Source organism: Psammomys obesus, unplaced genomic scaffold, assembly GCF_907164565.1.
Source record: "Psammomys obesus unplaced genomic scaffold, mPsaObe1.curated_primary_1811, whole genome shotgun sequence".
Lineage (NCBI taxonomy): Eukaryota > Metazoa > Chordata > Mammalia > Rodentia > Muridae > Psammomys > Psammomys obesus.
Genome location: NW_026585580.1, coordinates 20,482,947 through 20,505,566, shown reverse-complemented (window position 1 = coordinate 20,505,566; position 22,620 = coordinate 20,482,947). Strand labels below are relative to the sequence as shown.

The 22,620-nt window shown below is 41.1% G+C and overlaps 1 protein-coding gene across 1 annotated transcript; it reads right to left on the bottom strand.

The window, feature by feature from the left end:
• Positions 1-10,771: 10,771 nt before the first annotated feature.
• Positions 10,772-22,158, bottom strand: Ecrg4 (ECRG4 augurin precursor). The gene is made up of 4 exons (XM_055608336.1): positions 22,080-22,158; positions 15,266-15,313; positions 13,526-13,680; positions 10,772-10,948 (listed from the first exon to the last, which is right to left on the bottom strand). Exons 1-4 carry the CDS (start codon positions 22,156-22,158, stop codon positions 10,787-10,789), a joined length of 444 nt encoding a protein of 147 aa, XP_055464311.1. The 3' UTR covers positions 10,772-10,786.
• Positions 22,159-22,620: the final 462 nt, after the last annotated feature.

The window sequence follows — 22,620 nt, the reverse complement described above, 5'->3', positions numbered from 1 at the left end:
TGCAATTGAGGGTGGTGTTGATGGGTAGTTGTAGAGGAAGCACAAGGTGCCTGAATTGTCTCCACATTCACAAGTACAGAATCTAAAGTGGTTGCTGTATAGTGGACTCTGTGGAACCTGAACTACTGGTGAATGGAACTGCAAGTACCTTCAGGAGGAATTAATTCAGGCTTCAAAGAAAATAAATGGATTGGGGTTACAAACTATGTGAAATCTGGTCTGAAAGTTGGCTCAGCAGTTAAGAATAGTGTTGCTTTTGCAAAGGACCTGAGTTCAATTCCCAGTACTGACATGGAGCGTTACAACCATCTATAACTCCATTTCCAGAGGGTCCAATGCCCGCTTAGCTGTTTTGGAACTCATTATATAGATTAGACTGTTGTAGAATTCACAGAGATTCTGTCTCTTGCATCTGGAGTGCTGGGATTGAAGGCTTGTGTCACTATACCTAGATCCAGTCCCCAGATCCTAGTTCCACAGGCACTAGGTACACATGTGCATATTCATATATTGAAACAAAAACCCAATAAAATTAGTTAACCTCTGTAGAGGAATATCGAATGGCAGAGAAGCACTTAAAGAAATGCTCAACCTCATTAGCCTTTAGGGAAATGCAAATCAAAACAACCCTGAGATTTCACCTTACACCCATCAGAATGGCCAAGATGAAAAACTCAAGTGACAACACATGCTGGAGAGGTTGTGGAGAAAGGGGAACCCTCCTCCACTGCTGGTGGGAATGTAAACTGGTACAACCACTCTGGAAATCAATCTGGCGCTTTCTCAGACAACGAGGAATAGCGCTTCCTCAAGATCCAGCCATACCACTCCTAGGCATATACCCAAAAGAGGCGCAAGTACACAAAAAGGACATTTGCTCAACCATGTTTGTAGCAGCTTTATTTGTAATAGCCAGAAGCTGGAAACAACCCAGATGCCCCTCAACTGAAGAATGGATGCAGAAACTGTGGTACATCTATACAATGGAGTATTACTCAGCAATGAAAAATAAGGAAATCATGAAATTTGCAGGTAAATGGTGGGACCTGGAAAGGATCATCCTGAGTGAGTTGTCCCAGAAGCAAAAAGACACGCATGGTATATACTCACTCATATAAACATACAACATAGAATAAACCCACTAAAATCTGTACATCTAAACAAACTAAGCAAAAGAGAGGACCCTAACTAAAATGTTCAATCCCCATCCTGAAAGGCAAAGAGGATGGACATCAGAAGAAAAAGAAAATAGGAAACAACCTCGGAACCTGCTACAGAGGGCCTCTGAAAGCCAGAAGAAAACAGGAAACAACTTTGAAACCTGCCACATTGGGCCTCTGAAAGCTTCTGCAGTATAGACTGTCAAAGCAGATGCTGAGCCTGATGGCCAACTGATGGGCAGAGTGAATGGAATTTTATGTAAGAAGTGGGAAATAGTAAGAGCTGGAGGGGACGGGAACTCCATAAGGAGAGCAACAGAACAAGATAATTTGAACACAGGGAACTTCCCAGAAAATCATACTCCAACCAAGGACTATTCGTGGAGATGACCTGGAACCCCTGTACAGGTGTAGCCCATGGCAGTTCAGTGTCCAAGTGGGTTACATAGTAATGGGAAGAAGGACTGCCTCTGACATAATCTGATTGGCCTGCTCGTTGATCACTTCCCACTGAGGGGGGAGCAGCCTTACCAGGCCACAGTAGAGGACAATGCAGCCACTTTTGATGAGAACTGATAGACTAAGATCAGAAAGAAGAGGAGAACCTCCCCTATCAGTGGACTTGGGGAGTGGCATGCATGCAGAAAGGGGAGGGAGGGTGGGATCGGGAGGGGAGGAGGGAGGGGCTTATGGGGGGATACAAAATGAATAAAGTGTAATTAATAAAAAAAAATAAAAAAATAAAAAAATAAAAAGCAAGAAAAAACTGAACTCTCATAAAATAAAATTAAAGTTATTATCTAGAAAAAAAATAAGTTAATCTAAAAAGTTTAATCTCAATACTTTAAAAAATGTGTAAAATTAAGTTACTGTGACATGACACTTAAAAACCTAGAAAGAGCCACAAAAATGACAAAATAAGAAATGACAAAAATATTAAAATATATATGCTTTAAAAGAAATAAAAGAAAAGTTTGGAAACTTGGCTAGGAAACACTGTCAAGCATATTTGGAAAATAAAAATGCTGAAATACACACTTGAAGAAAATACTCCATAAATAGATGACATTTAAAGAAATAATGGGTGAGAAAAATTTTTAAATGTTTTTATTTATTATAATTTATTCTCTTTGTATCCCAGCTGTAGCCCCCTCCTTCATTACCTCCCAATCCTGCTCTAGAGAAAAAATTTTTAAGCTTTTGAAGACATAGATAGAATGTTCAACCATGCAATATTAGCAGACACAGGCAAACCTTCTAGCATAATGAGAAGAGCCAGTAAGAAGATTGTTGGGGAGGACAGTATCAGTTTCTAAAGAATGACAGGTGAGGTGTGAAATTTTTAATTAACATCAATAGTAGAAACCATAAAGTAATATTTTAAAAGCACTAACTGAATAATTCTTTAAGAATTTTATGCTAAGCATACATAACAGTGCCAACCTTGAGGCTTTATAATAAGGAACCCTCACTAAACAGATTCTGATGGATGTGATTCAAAGAGAATGGAGATGGCCTAGCAAGCAATCAGAAGGCAGACTACAATTAAACTACCAAGTCACACTAGCATATAATTAAAGGGTGGGCCAGAGCAAGTCATGCATTGTGCAGGAAAAGAGGATAGCTATACTCTAACTGTAACTGTAAAGCTGTATTAGATAGGACAAATGCTAGGAGACTAGACCCAATGAGGACCTTCAAAAGAATTTTTAAAAAATCAGTCAGAAAACAAAACTGTCCAAATGAAATAAGAAAGTGAGAATTAAACAAATAAACTGGGACATAAGTCCCAGTGGGAGGAAGAAGGGCTAGAATTGTAGATCAAAGGTAGAATTCATTCACAGCATTTAGAAGGTCCTGGGTTCCATTCCAGAAAAAATAAATGATCACTAGTGACAGCAAGTATAAATGTATTAAATTCTCTAGTTAATGACTTATTATAATTCAGAAATAAAAAATTCCATCCATGAATTTATTACAGCAGGCAGAAAACATGCAGAAAGAGCAAAGTCAGCTAATAGAAATGAAGGAATAGAAAAATATCAACAAATTAAAGGTGAGGATAATCATATTTGTACCAAGGAAGAGTATGGGCAAAAACATTACTCAAAATAAGAAAAAAAAATCATTCCAATCACTGAAACTTTATGTATTTAAACATGCATATAGTACCTGAATGTATATATTACCTCATAATATATACAAAGCCAAGACAATAGGATTGAAGGGATACATTATTCAAGCCATAATAGTAGATTTTTAACACAATTCTTACTAACTGTTCCTGATATTTGGATGGAAGGGTGTCCAGGAAACACAATTCGGAGGCCTGGGAAGGTATCCCAGCTCTGAAGTGGGAGAGTGTCTCAAGAGAAGGGCATCATCAGGCCCAGGAGCCCAGGAACCTTACAGCTCTGAGGTGAGACAGTGTCCCATGGAAAGAGCATCCTTAGACACAGGAGCTCAGAAACCATATCACTCTGGGGTGGGACAGTGTCCCAGGGGTATCAGAGACATGGAAGCCCAGGAACCACACAACTCTGAGAGGAGGCCTCCTCAACAGAGATGTAGTTCCCAGGGGAGGATTATCCCAACCTCTGAAAAGCTGAGGGGCTTAGCAGCCTGAGGCCCACTCTTCCAACCAGTGCAGCTCCCAGGGAAGGGTTACTCTGATCCCTGAAGAGCTGGGGAGCTTAGGAGTCTGAGTTCCACTCCTTCTTCACTTCTTTCTTCTCTTCTTCTTCATTGCTTCTTCTGATGAGAGAGTCACACCAGACAGTAAATCTCTTAAAGGAGATGTATTGGAGGGTTGAATCCAGGAGAGGAGGGATGAATCCAGGAATGGCTGGATCTGCTCCTGGGAGAAGGCAGAAGAGAATTGGGCAGACACACCCTTTATATAGTATGTCTTAGGGACAGAGATTTCTAGAGCAGAGATTTCCAGAGTGAAGAATTGGTGGAATTTCAAGTCCTGAACTTGGAAAGCGCAGGGATTAGTGGGCTTTTCTGCTCAGGGATTGGTGTGTTTTAGTGGGATTGGTCAGTTCTCCTGCTACAGGATTGGTAGGTTTTTGTCCAGACTTTTCACCTCACATTAGCATAGATGAGTCCTATTGAGAGGCTGGAGATAACAGAGAGGTCTAGGGGAAGAATTGTGTTGCTGGAGCTTCCTTAGGCAGGGAAGGCCACTTTTCTGCCTTGAGGGATTAATAAAGATTACAAAATTTGCAAAGAATCCATGGCAGGGAAGCCTTTCCCTGCTGTATTACTAGTGACAAAAGCTGAAGAGGAGGTGCTGCCATTATGGGCAGCTCCCATGAAGTCAGTAGGCTGAAACAGTAAAGATTGTTGTCATCATGGATAACTCCCATGGTGGCAGTAGGTATTCTGAGGCAGGAAATGTGTTGGCTGTCATTATAGCAGTAGGCTGAGGCAGGAAAGGTTACCATGGACAGCTCCTGCTGAGTTGCTGACTGGAGCTGCCATTTTGTCTTCTGTCTCCACAGCCACAGGTCAGGAAGAAGGGGCTGACGTCTCTGAGGAGGGAAGATGGGGCTGGCAGTGTGCTACTTTGAGCTTTAGTGGCCCATTGCTCACACAGCTCTTGGGGGCGGGGATGGGTCATATCAGGCAGCTCTGATTCTTTGCTGACACTGCAGCTGGTATGGGGTTGGGTGGCAGAGAGAGCCACCATAGCAGGGGACCAGTGGGTCATTGCAGTTGGGGATGGAGGGTGCAATGGGCCACCGCAGAAGCTGTTGTGTGTGTGTGTGGTGGCATTGGGCTGCCATGGCTTGGGAAGCAGTGGGATGGCTTGGGGCAGTGGGCGGCCTTGGCTTAGCAGCTGAAGTGGCTTGGGGGCAGGCTGCCGCAGTGGGCTTCTTTCTCCATCGTAGCTGCTTCTTTGATTACTGCACTTGCCTCAGTGACAGTATTCCTACAATAATTTCTAGATAAAACTAATCCCAAAAACAAATGAACCAAACCAAACCAAACAAACAAAACACACAAAACAAAATACCTCAGTAAGGAAATAGATTTAATTATAAATCCATGAATTCTGAATTAATTGTGTCTAATATATGGGAAAGAAACTTTCCTTCTAAGCACACTGGAGGAGTTCGTGGGGGTGGGCCCCCATACATACACAGTTGGCTACATTGCACTTCAAAAGATCTGTCCTACTGCACTCACTGCTTACCATGGGGCAATGAGGCCTGAACTGAAAGCCAGAATGACAATTAGAAAAATCTACTCACTTGGAAACTTAGTAATACTCATAGCCTAGATTTAAAGAAATCATATTGAAATTAGAGGATTTCACCTTCTAATTTTTCATTCAAACTGTTAGGAAAAAATCACCTAGAACATTGAGTATTTATATAACAAAGCTGAGAATGGAATGGCATCTAATGAAGTCAGAAGCTCATATTGGTTGAAAAAATTAAAAGAAGAGTTAGTTTTAAATAAACATGCACAAAAAGAAAGTGACATAGTAAAGCTTTGGATATTAAATGACATGATTCATTTGTATGGATGAAATACAACAGACTAGAACATAACCACAGATTCATAGAAAAACGGGTAAGTGAATACTGAGAAGTTATTGCACAGTTTAGAACACTGATATCATGGATTGCTTCCTGGAAAGACAAGATTTAGCCAAACAGACTCAAAAAGAAACACAAAATTAGAACAGTCTTTTTAACTGTAAAATATGAGTTAAATCGATAGTAAAAAACAATAGCCAAAATTTACCCATGAAGAAATTGTTGCACATAAATAGTTTTATCTGAATGCTACCAAACACTAGGGAAACAAGTTGTTTGTTTATTTATTTATTTATTTATTTATTTATTTTTCATTATTATCATTTAATTGTTAAAATGTTTCTTTTTAATTATCTTATAAAATAGTATACTTTGTGATAGTATTTTTACACATGTGTATCATATAAGTTTGTCATTTTAAAGTTTTTAACTGAAACAGAAATTACATCACTTGCCCCTCTCTCTCTCCAGCCTTTTTTCAACTACCCTCCTCCAAAATTCTTCCATGCCCCACCCTCAAGTTGATAGCCTTATTTTATTTGCTTGTATCTGTTACACACAGATGTATGTATATGTATGCACAAATATATATAAATACAACCTGTTGAATCCAAGTTTGTTGATGGTGTGTACATAGTTTCAAGTTTGGCCATTCTGCACTGGATGAGCAGTAAGGGGACTCATCCCTGGGAGAAGCTAATTCTCTTTCTCTCAGCAGTCAATAAATAGGTGCTTGTAGTTCTTTGCCTAGGAATGGGACCCTATGAAATTTCTCCATTCTGTGTTAACATGTCTATTGATGTTACCATCAGCCCAGTCTTGTTTATGCAGCCATTTCTAGGAGAGACTGTTTCACAGCAGTATTCTTGGTATTCTGTCTCTTACAGTCTTTGTACTCCATTTTCTCTGATGTTCTCTGAGACATAGATCAGTAATTATGATGTAGATGCATCCTCTACGGCCCAGCTCCCCATAATCTAGCAATTTCTGCATTGTATTCAGTTGTGGTTTTGGGTGATGGTCTCCATTTTCTGTAGAGAGAAGCTTCTTTCATATCAACTATACACAGAGAGTCTCAGGAAAAACACCCCAATTCATTTTGAGTTCACCGTAACCTTAACATTGGAACTGAATCCAATAGAACCAGAAGTGACAAGACAGGACAGAGTTTTTTAACAGACATCACAAAACAGATCCAATAACAGAAGAAAACTATCGTGGTCAAGTTAGATTTATCCCACTAATTAAACTGATAAATTAATTTATTTGATTAGTACTAGAGTTCTTATTAGCAAAATTTTCCTTATTAACCTATTTTAAAGAAAAGTTTATATTATTTCACTTTAAAAATTTAAGCCTTTTAGTATATTTTTAGAAGAAAATTTTTTGACTGGGAAAAGAATCCAAATGATGTAGCTAGCATTACTGGCCTGAAGGACACTGGCAGCACTAGTAGAGTGTCCTTCCTGCATCTCTGAGGGCATCTCTAAAGATTGGCATGTGGATCAGTGAATCAAGTGGGCAGGATGAGCCTTGAATGCAAGCAGCACTGCTTTATAGGGTGAGAGCCCAGGTGGAAAAGAGAAAAAATGAGAAAATAAGCCTTTACTGTGGTGGTTTGAATAGGTATGTCCCCTACAGATTCATGTGCTTGAATGCTTGGCCCATAGGGAGTGGCACTATTAGAATGTGTGGCCTTGTTAGAGTAGGTGTAACCTCATTGGAGGAAGTGTGTCACTGTGGGGATGGGTTTTGAGGTCTCCTATGCTCAACCTATGCCCAATGCGGCACACAGTCTCCTTCTGTTGCCTATGGCTCAAGATGTAGAACTTTCAGCTCCTTTAGCACTATGTCTGCCTGCCTGCTGCTGGGCTCCCTGCAATGACAGGAATGAACTAAACTTCTAAACTGTAAGCTAGCCCAAATTAAATGGTTTTTTTTAAAATAAGGGTTACTGTGGTCATAGCACCTCTTCACAGCAATAAAACCCAAACTAAGACATCTACCCATGAATTTTCCTTCTTCAGAAAGCAGACAACACAATTGACAACAGGGTCCCTTGGCCGTTTGGACTCAGGTACTTATTTCAGTGTCTCTTCAGGGGGCTGAGGACCCTCTGTCTGGGACTGGGGTTTGTCTCACCAGCTTCCTTGGTTATAAGACTTCAGGTTTCTTGAACTCATTTGTGTCACTGCCTACCTGGCTCTTCAGCCATTCTAACAACATCCTATGATTGTGTAAGCAAATCTAAACAGATCTATATTTTATATGGATAACTTTATTTTATTAGTTCCACTCTCTAGAGAATCCTAATATGGACATCTACCAAAATCAGAAAATGTTATTAATGAAGAAAATAGCACTCTTTTTGAGATCAGGAACAAGACAAAGATGTTTTCTGGCACAATGACCCAGCCTCCCTCTTCTTTAACATTGCAGTGAGGTTTGAATCAGCTTAAGAGGAGTAAAAAAAAAAAAGTGAGAACTATTATATTAAAGGAAAAAATGTGGCAAATCTTCAAAAAAATTAAACATGGAATTACTGTGTATTTCAATAGTTCTAAAGGGAACTGAAACAGAAACACAGTGACATAAATCACCATTGAGAAAGGGTGGTTATGTAGCTGAGTGTCATTAGAGGTGAAGGATGAGCAGTGCAGTGTCAGCTATAGGGAATTGCAACTCTGCCTTAGTATAGAAGGAAACACTGGCATATGCTACAACACAATACAAGTCAAAGAAAGAAAGAAAGACAAATACACACTGAACTCTTCTATATAAGTGTCATATGGCTATACAAACTATGTGTGTTAATCAATTTTTTGTTGCTGTGACAAAATACTTGACAAATGCACTTTAAAGGAGAAAGAATTTATTTGGACTCAGTTTCAGAAGGTTCACTCCATTGTGATAGGCTGCTCATGGGAGAGTGGAGTTGTTCCATCAGGGCAGTCAGGAATATATGAGAAGGGACTGGGAACCAGATAAAACATCCAAAGGCATGCTCCACTTTGGTCCTATTTCTTCAGGTAGGCCCAGCCTCCTAAAATTACCACAAACTCCCAAATGGCACTGTCATCTAGGAACCAACTATTCATTGTGTGAGCCTGTGGGGGACATTCTATATTTAAACCTCAACACTGTAAAACTGTATGTAGGTGAAGTAGCAGTCAAATTCATACATTTGGAAAGCAGAGCTGTGCATGTCCACAATGCTGGAGAGGGTGTGAGGTGAGGGATATACTATACATATATGTGCATGCGTGTGTGTGCCTGTGTGTGTGCGCGCACACACACACACACACACACACACACACACACACACACAGAGAGAGAGAGAGAGAGAGAGAGAGAGAGAGAGAGAATTATTTCTTTTGCAGGGAAATGTATAGAGCTGGAGATGTCCATGGTAAGAAAAATAAGAAAAACACAAAAAGAGAAATATTGCATGTTTTCTCTTTCTCTCATAGTGGAATATGAAAGTAGAAAGGAGACTGTGAGAAGAAAGCAGACCAAAGGTGAAGAAGACAGAGGAGGAATATGGTGGATGAAAGACAAATATATGTTTTCTTTCTTGCAGGATCTCAGTTTAGCAATGTATACATATATGAGATATGGAAATAGAGAAAGGCAATTTGGGGGATAAAAGGATCTGAGGTAGATGAATTAAAGTAAAGTGATTTTGGTTGTGAAAAGATTGTAAAGAAACCCATCATTGTGTATGTTAACTAAAATCTTTAAGATAAGAAAAGAGTGGGGTTTACCAGGCATGGGGAATTTGGTTTGGAGTGATGAAAATATTTAAAGGTGATTGTGGTGATGGCTGTACAACAATGAAAATGTACTTGATCCCACTGAATTGTACACTGGAAATTGCTAAATGCTTGTTTTTAGTTTGTTTCAGGCAACTTCTCTCACGGTTTGAACTCAAGCAATCTTTCTTACTCAGCTTCCAGAGTGCTGGGATTACAGACATGAGCCACCACACCTGGCTTTAAATGAGAAATTTCATGCCGTATATATTTATTACAGTTTTTGTTTGCAGAAGTCATGTTTCCTAAGAAGGACATTTATGTATGATAGTTCAGAAACACTACATACTGAAGGTAAGACTCTCTATTAAGTTGAGGTAATTTACTACCTAGATCTTGGAGTGAGTTACAGTACTCCAGAAGTGATATACAAAAATGGCACATAATTTTTAGGAAACAGTAATACACTTTTATACTGTCAGAGAGTGCTGTAATCCACCAAAATATGACACCCAGTCTGAAAAACCCCTTTTCATGTTGTTCATGCCTTTCCATCTCATCCCCCATAGGCCTTTGGGTATGCTACAGCCTGGACCATCTAGCTCTCTTCACCAGCATCCATCTCCATTCCTCTTCTTCCTCCTTCTCCTTTCCCTGTCCCAATACCACTTCTCTTTTCCTTCACTCAGGTGGTTTAAGTTCAATGGGAAATGTGAAGTAATTAAAAAAAAATCTTTCTTAGTTTATTGAAGCACATTTAAAAAATATGTAATCATGATTCTGAGATTCGCTAAACTTCAGGTCAGTTTGTGCTCCCTTTCCTGTGTAGTATGTTATTAGGCCCTGCTCTGGCCTGCAATGTGGAGCAGAGAAAGCACACCACTGCCTGTCCAATGATTAGAGCTCTCCAGATCATGTCCAAGACTAAAATTCATTACCAACTGGATTTTCCTGTTGAATCGATATTTTACATTTAGTACAGACTGTGTTTTAATACCCCTGGCTTTCACTCATTCTGTGACTAGGTGCTAATAGGGTTCCTGGAAGCAAATATGAGGCCCTCAGATGTTATGCTAACTTCAAACATGGAGGCGATTAGAATTGTTATGGTTCAATTTTCTCCCAAGTGAATTCTGATACTTCTATTTTTTTTTTTTAAAAAAAATGCTTTTATTTCTATTTTAAATGAGGCATAGTGTTAAGCACATGCATGAAATGCAAAAGCACTTATGTTCCTTCCTCTAGCCCTTGTTGTTCACATGGTATGTATAGAGAAGTCCTACTGAAGCAAGGCAGAAACTCTGTGGCACCTCAGAAAGGGAGGTTAATAGTCATCATAGTTGACGCTGGCTCCATGCCTAAAGCTTTCTGGGCTGCGGGGACCAATGGGTGCATCTTCATCGTAATGACGCCGATAGTAGTCACCATAGTAGTCATGTCCATTCTGATCTCTGTTTAGCCAATAATTGACATCATCTTCAAATTTCTGAAGGAAAAAAAAAGAATGGATAAAGAATGTATTTGAACACACACACACGCTAAAAGCACAGAACTTATGACTGTTCTCTGAGTGAATTTTTTTCAGTAATTGACAACTGGTATGACAGCTGCTTGTTATAATATTTTGTTCACAGACCAATCTAGCCTTAAGATACCAGTATGAGCTATCATCCTGCTAAGGAAATCTATGCCTATACTTTTGATAATTTCCACTATGCCAAAATACACTCTATACCTGAGAATTGTTTTCTTCTTATAAAGTAAATAAAATGTGCATCTGTCAAATGTAGTAACAACTTAACTGGCCCTCACTATCACCCGAATCACTATGATAGATGCCTTCTCAGCCTCCTGGCCTATTTCTGTGCTTGGTCCACCATATGAATTAAGTCAACCTTTAGTATCTTATAGCTCTTGAGCAGGGCATCTGGGACACCTCAGATGGCATGCCTTAAACACCCATGTTCTAATGATTTGTGTGTGCACAGGCACAAGTGTTCACTGTGTAGATTTGTGAAATGAGCTATGAGTGTCAGGCCCTGCCCAAAGCAAGATAGATAGATAGAAAGAAAAAAAGAAAGAAAAGGAAGATAGAGACTTGGCTTACAAGAAACCTGCAGTCTATTTTGAAATAATTATGAAAGGAGACAGATACTGTTAATAAAAATGAAAAAGGCAAAGAAAAGGACCAGCACTTAGTAAGACCTCCTTCAGCAACTGATCTTCGCTATGATTAGCCTTTTTCAAAAGGAGAATATTTCTGAAGTGATGGTGAAAGTGCAAGATGAATTATAATGACAACTTTCACTTGATCTAGTGTGAGGATGAGACATTAAGGAGATAACAAAGACAGACTGGAGATGGGAGCAGATTGAGCAGTTTGTGCTGCAGGCTGTGGCTATGAGACCCTGCACCCAAACACCACTGAGACTGGAAAAATGCAGATTACCTGGCACCACTAGCCTCTTGAAATGAATTTTCTAGTCGTTGGATCTCAGGAATCTATTTCCACTCTAGTGGAATAGCCAGGGAACACTAAATACAGACTAATTCTGACTTGCACTTTTTTGTCTTTGTGTTAGGATGATGTGAAGGCAATGTGCATTCAGTAGGAACCATTCTGAACTCTGTATTTGGATCTATTCCCAGGTGACTGCTGTGTGGGATGAGCCTCTCCAGAAATGTTGCAATGAGTCAGGGCTCTCATCTGGCCTTTGACCATGTGTCTAATCTAAAAGGGTGGTAGGGTATGTGGGCTGGAGGCATTTTAGAGTGTAGTGATTCCATTTTATCATAGATTGAGGAGTACCTGTCCTGAGGACCCCGTGAGGCTGAAACCCTAAGCTGGTCCATGAACTGGGGCTATCTATGGAGCACACCTAGACTCAGTGGTGCCCCCACCTGTGTAGACCTCACCGTAGGCCACTGATTCTGATTGCACATCTGTTTGCTGCCCAAGATATTCATCTTCAGTGCCTCTCACAACCTCTGCCTCAAGGAGGAGAACACAGACATTTTTGCCTCCCTGTATCTCTGGCCTAGACTTTTTCACAATGCCACATTTTTGGGTCAGAGTAAAATAGTCTTACTGCCTGAGTGAGCTTTACTCACAAGTGCATTGACAAAATTTCCCTTAAACATCTGCAAGAACCATCTCTCTTTAAAACTCATTTTAAAAGTCTTCTTTCATGGTCTTCATGAGTCTATATGCCCATCTTATTGCTTCAGCCATTTCTGGACAAAGATGACCAAATTTAGTGAGTTGTTTTAAGGATGTTCAGTTGAAACTGGACAGCAGAGCTGAAGGCATTTCTAGGAAAATGAGATTCTTCAGGAATCTGAGATGCAGCCATTTGGCTCACAGATTACCTGGATCCTTCCTCCCTCTGGCTGGCTAAAATACAGTGCAGAGAAAGCTCATACATTTGGAATAAAAAGCACTGTGGCTTGGCTATGGTTTGTATGCTCCTAAGGTTCATTGCTAGAAGCTTGGTCCCAGTGTGGCAGTACTGGAGAGCTGGGACCTTTAAGAAATGAGGCCCTGGGCCAAAGTAATTAGGTCGTGAAGGCTTTACCTACTAAAACAACTATAATTCTATGGCATCTCAGAGTGGTAAGTTCTTGTAAGAGCTGGCAGTTGTAAAAGTCATTGGTGTCAGCACTTGGAAGTTCAAGGTCTTCCTTGGCTACATAGGGAGTTTGAGACCAGGTGAGGCTACACGATAAGCAATAAGCAAACAGATCAATGAATAAAGCAAATTTAGGCTTGCTTCTTGCTTTCTATGTGAATGTTTCTTAACACATACTCTTGCTATTATGACACCTTTTGCCAAGATATTCTCACTTAGAGTCAGTATATGGTGACATCAGACCTCCAGAATCACAAGCTAAAAATGAACTATTTTCTTAAAAGTTCTCAGCTTCTAGTATTTTGATAAAGCAACAAAGAACATACCAAAATAAGAAGCAAAGTCTAACTTCCCAGGTCCTCTCCCCAGGTCAGGCTTCTGTCCCCCACAGCCTGCCCTGTAGTGTCCAAGGCCCCCAGCAGGAAAGTACCCACCGCCTCATCAAAGCCCATGTACAGGAACTGCTGGTACCACTGCTGCACCTCAGGCCGTGTGCGGTCCCACAGCTGCCGCTTGGCCCGCTTCAGACCCAGAAATTCCTTTGCTGTGTTCTCAGCCACAGCCACATTAGTCTTGGATGAAGCAGGTCCTGAAAAGGTCAGTTCCCAAAAGACAAAGAATGATTTCTTTTTTGAAAATAATATTTTCATTATTATTGAAAATTTTCTTCCTATTCTTTAAAAGGTTTATTTTTATTTTATGGGTGTTTTGTCTGCATGTGTGTCTATGCAGCATGTGCATGGAATGCCAGCAAATGTCAGAAGAAGGCATCAAACCCCTCAACCAGAGTCAAGTCATACATAGTTGTGAAACACCGTGTGGATGCGGGGAATAAAACCTTTATTCTCTAAAGTAGCAGCCACTGCTCTTAACTACTACTGAGCTTTTCTCTAGCCCTAGGCTGGAGAGATGGTGTAGAGGTTAAGAGGCTGCTCTTCCAGAGGTCCTGAGCAACCACATGGTGGCTCGTAGCCATCTATGAGATCTGGTGCCTTGTTTTGGTATGCAGGTGTACATGCAGACAGAGCACATATCTACATAAAATAAATAAATAAATCTAAAAATAAAACTATTAAAAAAAATGGGGACTGGAGAGATGGCCCAGAGGTTAAGAGTACTGGCTGCTCTTCCAGATCCTGAGTTCAAATCCCAGAAACCACATACTGGCTCCCAACTATTTATAATGAGATCTGGTGCCCTCTTCTGGCATGCAGGTGTACATGCAGGCAGATCATTGCATACAGAATAAATAGATAAATCTAAAAAAAAAATTTTAACATGGTTTAACTACTGTATTTTGATTTGACATATAATTGTAAATATTTATGCTATACATATGCAAGGACCAAATCGGATTAATTGGTATTTCCTCCCCTTAAATGTTTATCATTTCTTCATGTTGGAAAGCTTTAAACTCTTTTCTAGTTGTGCATAAAATGTGCAGTGGATTGCTTTGTTTTTTATCCAACCTTCCTACTTCACTCCCTCTTCAGGCTCACTATAATCTAGGAGGAAGAAGGATAAATGAAAGAAAATGTGGCTCATATTTTTAATCTCTGCAACACCTAATTTTATAGAGGGTGATGAATAGAGGAGAAAGGATGTTCACTAGACAGCACAATGGTTCCACTTGACCTAACTGATAACAGTGACCAAGAGCCCATTTTCTGATGCCAAGAATATTCTACAAAGACAAAGATTCTTTATGTCTCCTTGATGCTATGTACCACATAAGTCAGGGACTTTGTGTGTGTGTGTGTGTGTTTCTTTTCAGCAGAAGTTAGTAATAGAAAGGTTTCCCCATGGGAATGCCTTTTCCTAATGGCTGATGGGATAGGCAGTGTGCCAACGATGTCATTCTATACCCACACCATCAGGTAGGGTTAGTGTCCTTAGCTCAGCTGTGTTTCCTCAGTCTAAAATAGTCAACATTCAGTTAACACTGTTCCGCTGTTTTTGAGTTCACATTGACAGCTTTGGGGTGGAGGAAGCCTAATGTTTACTGGTAGTAATATTTATCTAGCAGAATGCTATACCACATGTCCATAAAATTAGTCCTCTATATCTGCAAGCCTTTGACCAAGCACAAGACCTCCATGGACATATTTGCCATTGCTGTTCCATTACTTGCACTTAGGAGTGAACACATTCTTACCCACTTATGGCGGACTTACCTTCTCGTTTCTGGAGTATCCTCTTGAGTTTGTTTCCATTTGTGCCACCTACATAAACAAAACCAGAAAGCAGTTTCAGAGCCCATTATTCCTGAAATTTTCACACTTTGTTGAGTGCAAAAAATCAGAGTTGTAAATAAGAACTGCCATCCTCTGTCCCGATTTAAGGGGCCTATAGTAAAGCATTTAATGGGTTTTTGGATACCTACCACATAAGAAAAATAATGCATGGTGTCTGGGGCTAATACTGATGATAGAGATATAGATGACAAGTGAATTACCATTGAGCTTCTGCTTGCTAAAACAGCATTGTGTCCCAATGTCTTACTGTGAAAGAGCTACTTATCAAGCGCATCTCCCAGCAAACATTATCTGAAAGAGTCTACCCACCAGGGTATCAAAAGAGATACTGAGACTCATAGCCAAACTTTGGGCAGAGTGCTGGAATCCTTATGGAAGAAGAGGGAGATAGAAAGACCTGGAGGGGACAGGAACTCCACAAAAAGAAAAATAGAGCCAAAAGTACCTGGGCCCGTGGGGCCCCGTAGAGACCAATACTCTAAATAAGGACCATGCATGGAGAGGACCTAGACCTTCTGTTCAAAGGAAGCCCATTGGCTGCTTAATTTTCAAGTGGGTTCCCTAGTAAGGGGTACAGGGGCTGTCTCTCACATGAACTCAGTGGCAGGCTCTCTGATTACCCACCCCCAGGAAGTACAGTCTTGCCAGGCCATAGAGGAAGATGATGCAGCCAGCCTTGATGAGACCTGATAAGCTAGGGTCAGATAGAAGGGGAGGAGGACCTCCCCTGTCAGGGGACTAGGGAAAGCCTGATAATTTGATAGAAAATAGCACATCTAGCCTGAAAGAACACACCCCTCCATTCAGTGAGCTGGTCCCTAATTGGTCTCATGAAAGGTGGACCCAAAGCCCCTGGGGAAAATACACACAGTATCCTAAATAGGAAACAGAGCATCTACAGGGTGTTTGGAACTTCCATGGGGACCCAAGATGGAGAAGGGCACACCAAGGTTGTTGTTGTCTTCCCATCAGGCTTCTTAACCTCTCGGTCCAGGGTTTCTGGGGAAAAGATTAACTTGTGTTTTCAGCTGTAAAAGTGGCTCAAATGAGATTAAGAACTTTATTTGAGTATACATCCATGAGTGATATAACTGGGTCATATAATAATTCTATTTCTAGTTTTCTGATCTCCATAGTGGCTGGAGATCACCAGCATCCTGCTTCCTTACACCCTATCCAGCACATACTGTCATTTGTTCTCTTGATGATAGCCATTCTGACTGGGGCAAGATTGAATTACTTCAGTTTTATTTGGAAGTTCCCTGGTGGCTAAGGATGTTGAACACTTTTTTTAAATGCACAGAGATGGTTGAATATTTGTGTTTATTGCTACACAATTCACAATACCTAGAAAATAGAACCAGCCTAGATGTACAGTCACAGATAAATGGATACAGAAACTGGTACAGAGACACAATGGAATTTTATGCAACCATAAAGAAAAATTAAATCATGCCATTTTCAGAAAAATGGATAAAACTGGAGATCATTATGTTAAGTGAGATAAACCATATTGAGTGTTCTTTCTGGTTTGATTCATTTTGCTATGATAAAACTCTATGCCCAAAAGAAGCTTAAGGGAGGGTTGGGTTTATTTGGCTTAAACTTCTAATTCGTCACTAAGGGAAGTCAGTGTAGACACTCAGGGAAAGAGCCTGAAGTCAGGAACCATGGAAGAACACCGTTTGCTGGCTCACTCTCTGGCTTACTCACTCAGGACCATGCTCAGCTAGCTTTCTTATATAGGCCAGAGCTACCTGATCAGGAAACATCACCACTCCCAATGGTGAGTCCTTTTATATAGGTTAACAATCAAGATAATACATAGAGTCATGACCACAGAACAAACTGATAGAAGCAGTTACTCAGTTGAGACTCTTCTTTTCAGTAACTCTAGGCTGTGCAATGCTGACAGTTAATGCTAACCAGGACACAGAAAGGATAAATAACACATTTTCTCATGCAGAACCCAGATTTTAATTTATATTTGTGTGCTTTTATATATGTTTGTATACAGATTGGGTGTAGGCCATAAAGCTAGAAAGGGGACCATGAGAGGGAAAGGAGAAAATTTAAAAGGTGAGAGGATAATTTGTCTTAGTTACTTTTTTATTGCTGTGACAAAATATCATGCCCATGACAATTTTAAGAAAAAATATTTAGTGGGAGCTTACAGTTTCAGAGGGTGAGTCCCTGCAGGGAGCTGGCAGCAGGCAGGCAAGCATGGCACTAGAACAGTAGTTGAGAGCTTACATCTAATCCACAAGCAGGAGGTAGAGAGAGAGAGAGAGCTAACTGGGAATAGCATGGGCTTTTGAAAACTCAAAGCCTACCTCTAGTGACACGCCTCCTCCAACAAGACCATACCCCTGAATCCTTCCCAGAAAGTACCATTAACTGGGGAACAAACATATGAGCCTATGGGGGCCATTTTCACTCAAATTGCCACAGTAGTAAAGATGCATCTTGTGATATGAATGTATACTGCAGTGAAGAAGGATGAGAAGCCCACCAGGAAGAGATGGGGTGGGAGTAAGAAAAGAGCAGGGGGGCGGTCAAAGTATGTAAGAAATGGATTTAATGAAGCCTATTGCTCTGTATGATAATTTTAAAACTAAAAAAGGAAAACAAATAAAAAATATCCATTTTGGGTTCTGAATACAGCTCAGTGAACACTCAATCAGCAACATGAGCCCTGGGATCAATCCTCAGCACTGCAAAACAACTAAAAATCATGTACTCTGCCAATAATACATCACTAAGTCTGGGAAAAAACTTTTTTAGTAAGAACTCTTGCATTAATGATTTACTGTTATCAAGGTAAAAAAAATAGTCAATATTCAAAGAGTCAGCATCTAGTTGTTCTACTGTGTGTATGTGTTAGTGCACCTAATGCTCACTACATTTCTGAGTCCGCATCACTCCAACTATGCACAATCCATACAGAGCTGCACCTCCTAACCTACTGTAGCATGTATGTAAGTTGCCTGCTTACTGCCACTATAGCATCTAAAGAACCTTCCGTATGCTCTGGGATGGAGTGGAGAACTTAGAAGTTATTAGAAGTTAGAAGTTATATACTAGAACTGATTCTTATGCCTCCTTGGTAATCTTATGGGTGTAGTGACAACACTTTCTGGTTTCTCCTACGACAGCCTTAGCTTATAGCACCTCCTTTCATTCTCAGAAGTGCGCCAGCTTGGTGGATAATATATCATCATCCCAATTTTAGAGAATGGATAGCATAGAAAATACTGAGCAGAGAGCTAAGGAGTTAGTGTAGCAGGCATCAGAATATGGTGGCTTCTGTGGTAGTATACAGTTGACTATGATAATGTGGCTGTTTTAAAACAACAGCAGATATCTATACCAATTGTACTTCTGAATGAAGATTAAGCGTTCTCACTAAGGTCCTCCCTGTTGTTTAGCTTCTTTAGGACTATAGATTTTAGTATGTTTATCCTACATTATATGGCTAATATCCACTTATAGGTGACTATATACCATGTGTGTCTTTCTGCTCCTGGGTTATGTCACTCAAGATGATAATTTTTTAGTTTATATTTGCCTGCAAATTTCATGATTTTTTTTTAAATTCTGAGTAATATTCCATTGTGTAAATGTACCACAATTTCTGTATTTATACCTCCGTTGAGGAACATCTAGGTTGTTTCCAGGTTCTGGCTATTATGAATGAAGCTGCTATGAACATAGTTGAGCAAATGTCCTTGTTGTGTGATTGAGCATCTTTTGAATAAATGCCCAGGGGTGGTATAGTTGGATCTTGAGGTAGCACTATTCCTAATTTTTTGGAGAAAGTGCCAAACTGATTTCCCAAGTAGTTGTACAAGTTTACATTCCCACCAGCAAAGGAGGAGGGTTCCCCTTTCTCCACATCCTCTCCAGAATGTGTTGTCACTTGAGTGTTTGATTTTATCCATTCTGATGGGTGTAAGGTGAAATCTCAGGGTCAAGAAAACAGGGAACAGGACAGGAGCCTACCACAGAGGACCTCTGAAAGAATTTATTCAGCAGGGTATCAAAACAGATGGGGAGATTCACAGCCAAACTTTGGGCAGAGTTCGGGGAATCTTATGAAAAAAGAGGAAGATATAAAGACCTGGAGGGGACAGGAGCTCCACAAGGAGAGCAACAGAGCCAAAAAATCTGGGCCCAGGGGGGCCTGCAGAGGCTGATATGCCCACCAAGGACATAACTTCAGAGTTCAGTGTAGTCATCTATCAGGAAATAACTGTCCCTCCTCTGCTTTGTCACTGTCCTGAGCAGGCTACTTCTCTGCAGTTGAAAAGGGTTCCAGGAAACCTGGAGAAAGGATACTTTTTACCTCCTACTTGTGGCTTGAGATGTTCTCAGCTTTTTCTGCAGCCGTACCTTCAACCTACCACCATGGGCTCTAACACCTTGGAACTATGAACTCTAAATGTATTATTTTTATAAGTTGCCTTGATCATAGTGTTTTATCACAGCAATGGAAAAGTAACTAAGATAGTGGGCCACCACATGAAAATTGAGCAAGTAACTCCAGGAGATTCCCCATTTAGAATTACTTGAGGCATCTGAGCATAAATCAACACTGTTGAGTACTGTCCAGGCTACTGGAGAGATGATTATTTAACCAGTAAGTTGGGACTGCTGCTAAATTCTGCACTTTCCTCCAAATCTTAAAAGTCAATGAAGAATTCTATGAAAATATTTGCCAAAGTGGATAGATACGTTCTTGGTTCTAATATTAACATCCATGAATATCTTAACATTTGTCAGTTTTTTAACAAGGCACAGAATAGCACACACAGAATTAAGCACCACCCTCCATCTGTTTGCCTTCTGTAGAAGTGCTTAACAATTCATGAGTGAAAAGTGGTCTGATGATGAAAGAGACATGAGGTTTGGGCTATTACTGCAAGCCTGCAATGTCTTGCAAGTGTGAATCATTAGTACTTCAAGAATGAAAGCTCTACCACAGCAAATCTCAGGTGTGCAACTGAAAGGCTTGGAGAAGTCCATGCCATGAATTATGAATGCTGCTGATATGTCAACCCTGTACCTTCAGCTCTATATTAATACAGATAATTGGACACTACACTAAATCTGCTTGAGGAAAAAAGTAAAGAACAAAAGAAGAGCTGTGGCTCCTTTACTACAACATCCCCAGCTGTCATTTCCAGGCTGTGATGAAAAGCAGTCATGTATGTATCAAATCTGGTTATTTAAAATGAGACTGCAAAGGGGAATGAGCATGTTCAGAATCTCAAGATGCCTCACTCTGAAGGTGAAAATGCCTAAGAAGCAGATCAAGAGGGGCCTGTGATCATTCTCTTTATGAAATGTGCTTGGGTTCCATAGACAAAGTCATTTTTGGGAAATGGAGAGATGGATCCTCTGCTAAGAGTGCTGGCTGCTCTTCCAGAAGACCCTGGTTTGATTTCCACATCTACATGGCAGCTTGCAGTCTCCTGTCTGTTGGCCTCTGCAGGTAGTGCATGCATGAAGTACATAGACATATATGCAATCAAAACACCAATACACATAAAATAAAAGGGGAGAGGGAAGAGTCATCTTCGAGACTTTTTCATTGTAAAAAGTTCACATTTAAGTTCAATGATGCTGATACCGTAACAGATTCCAATCACTCACATCTTGGAATTAACTCAGTGAAATATGAGTGTTGAAAATGAATGGCTTATAGCTCGTGTTCACAACGCTAGCTCACATGAGGGACCTGCTGACATTTGCATGAGTAATCATTCCAACTAGAACAAGCTCCCCTTTATTCTCATGGTCCCTCCTGCCTCCCCTTACCCTGGAGTTTCATTTACCGTGCCTGCTGTAAGAAAGCAAAAGTGAAGCAACAGAGAAATCATTTACATTTGGTAATGTCCAACCCCTTCATACTGGGACAAACACCAGCCTTAGGTTCTAGGAAAACAGCTTAGTGTCTTCCAGCTACTCTTCTTTTGGTAGTAAATTAGGGTTAAGCTACTGTCTCCCAGAGTTGTAAACCTCAAAGGCGCTCCTATGCACAGGAGTTCACTTGTATCCTCTAAAGGGTCATGCAAAATGATAACTTTCCAGGTTCAAAAGGTAGACACTGTAGAGCTCTGGGTATAGAAGCCTGAACTTCAATCCCAGAGTGTGTATACCCAGGTGTGCTGTGAATGTGCTTTTCAAGAAGAAAGATTTTCAGATGTTTCATTTAGTCCAGCTAAATGTAGTAGAACATGTTAAGAGTTATTCGACTTTAAGAGCTGGCATCTGCTCTGTTTGAAACATCAGGCCACCTCAGCTTTGCAGCCTGAACACCATACCATTAGTTCTGTTGCCTCAAGCTGCGTAGAAAGGAACTGAGGAAAGAGAGCAGCTTGTTCTGTCTGTGAATACTACTCCTTTCAAGCCTCCACCATCCCCAGTTAGCACTTCTTGTGGGTTCTTCCCATCCCTATTCTATTTGCTCAAGATTGCCCGTTAGTCTAGAATGCTCCCTTCGAATTTGATTCCTTTACTCCCTGCCCAAGTGCACCAGTTGGGGATCATGAGAGTGCAAAATCCTAGACTCAGTTCCACTAGACTCAGGTTCAGCCCAGGCTAAGAGCAGGATCATATGCAGGCATGTAGCACATCAACTCCAGTCTCCTTCCCCAGCAGCCCCAGCAGCCCCAGCAGCCCCAGCAGCCCCAGCAGCCCCAGCACTCTCCGCCAGGCAGCCACCACTTACCTGGACCTAGGCACAGCAGAAGGAGCAGCGCCAGCCCAGCCAGGGCCAGGACCGCAGGCCTTGCAGACGAGGTGGCCATGGCTCCAGGGCTCAGCAGAGTGGCTGGAGGGACGACTGGAGGAGGACACAGGCTCAGCGAGGCAGGCACGACAGCTCGGGTGTCCTTGCTGAAGGCGGGACCCACCGGGTGGGCAGCAAGCCAGCAGGCCAGGCTGCTGGCCAAGCTATAGCTCAGTGCCACCTAGGCACACTGCCCTGAGGGTCTGCTGCCAATAGCTGGGAGGAGCTGCGTGGCCAAAGAGGAGAGGGCAAGACAGATGACACACAGAGCACAACCAGGCTGCAGACAGGGAATGCTGGCTCCCCGGCCCCCACCCCAAGTGCCCCCTGGGTGCAACTCTCCCCTAACATCCTAGGCTCTGGGCTCCAGGCTCAGTCCTTGCTTTTTAAAGTAGCCTTTGGAATGTTCTTAATTCCTGAGCTGCAGTTAAGGTTGGCTCCCACAGGGCCTCATTTCATATTTTGAAAGATTCTGGATTCC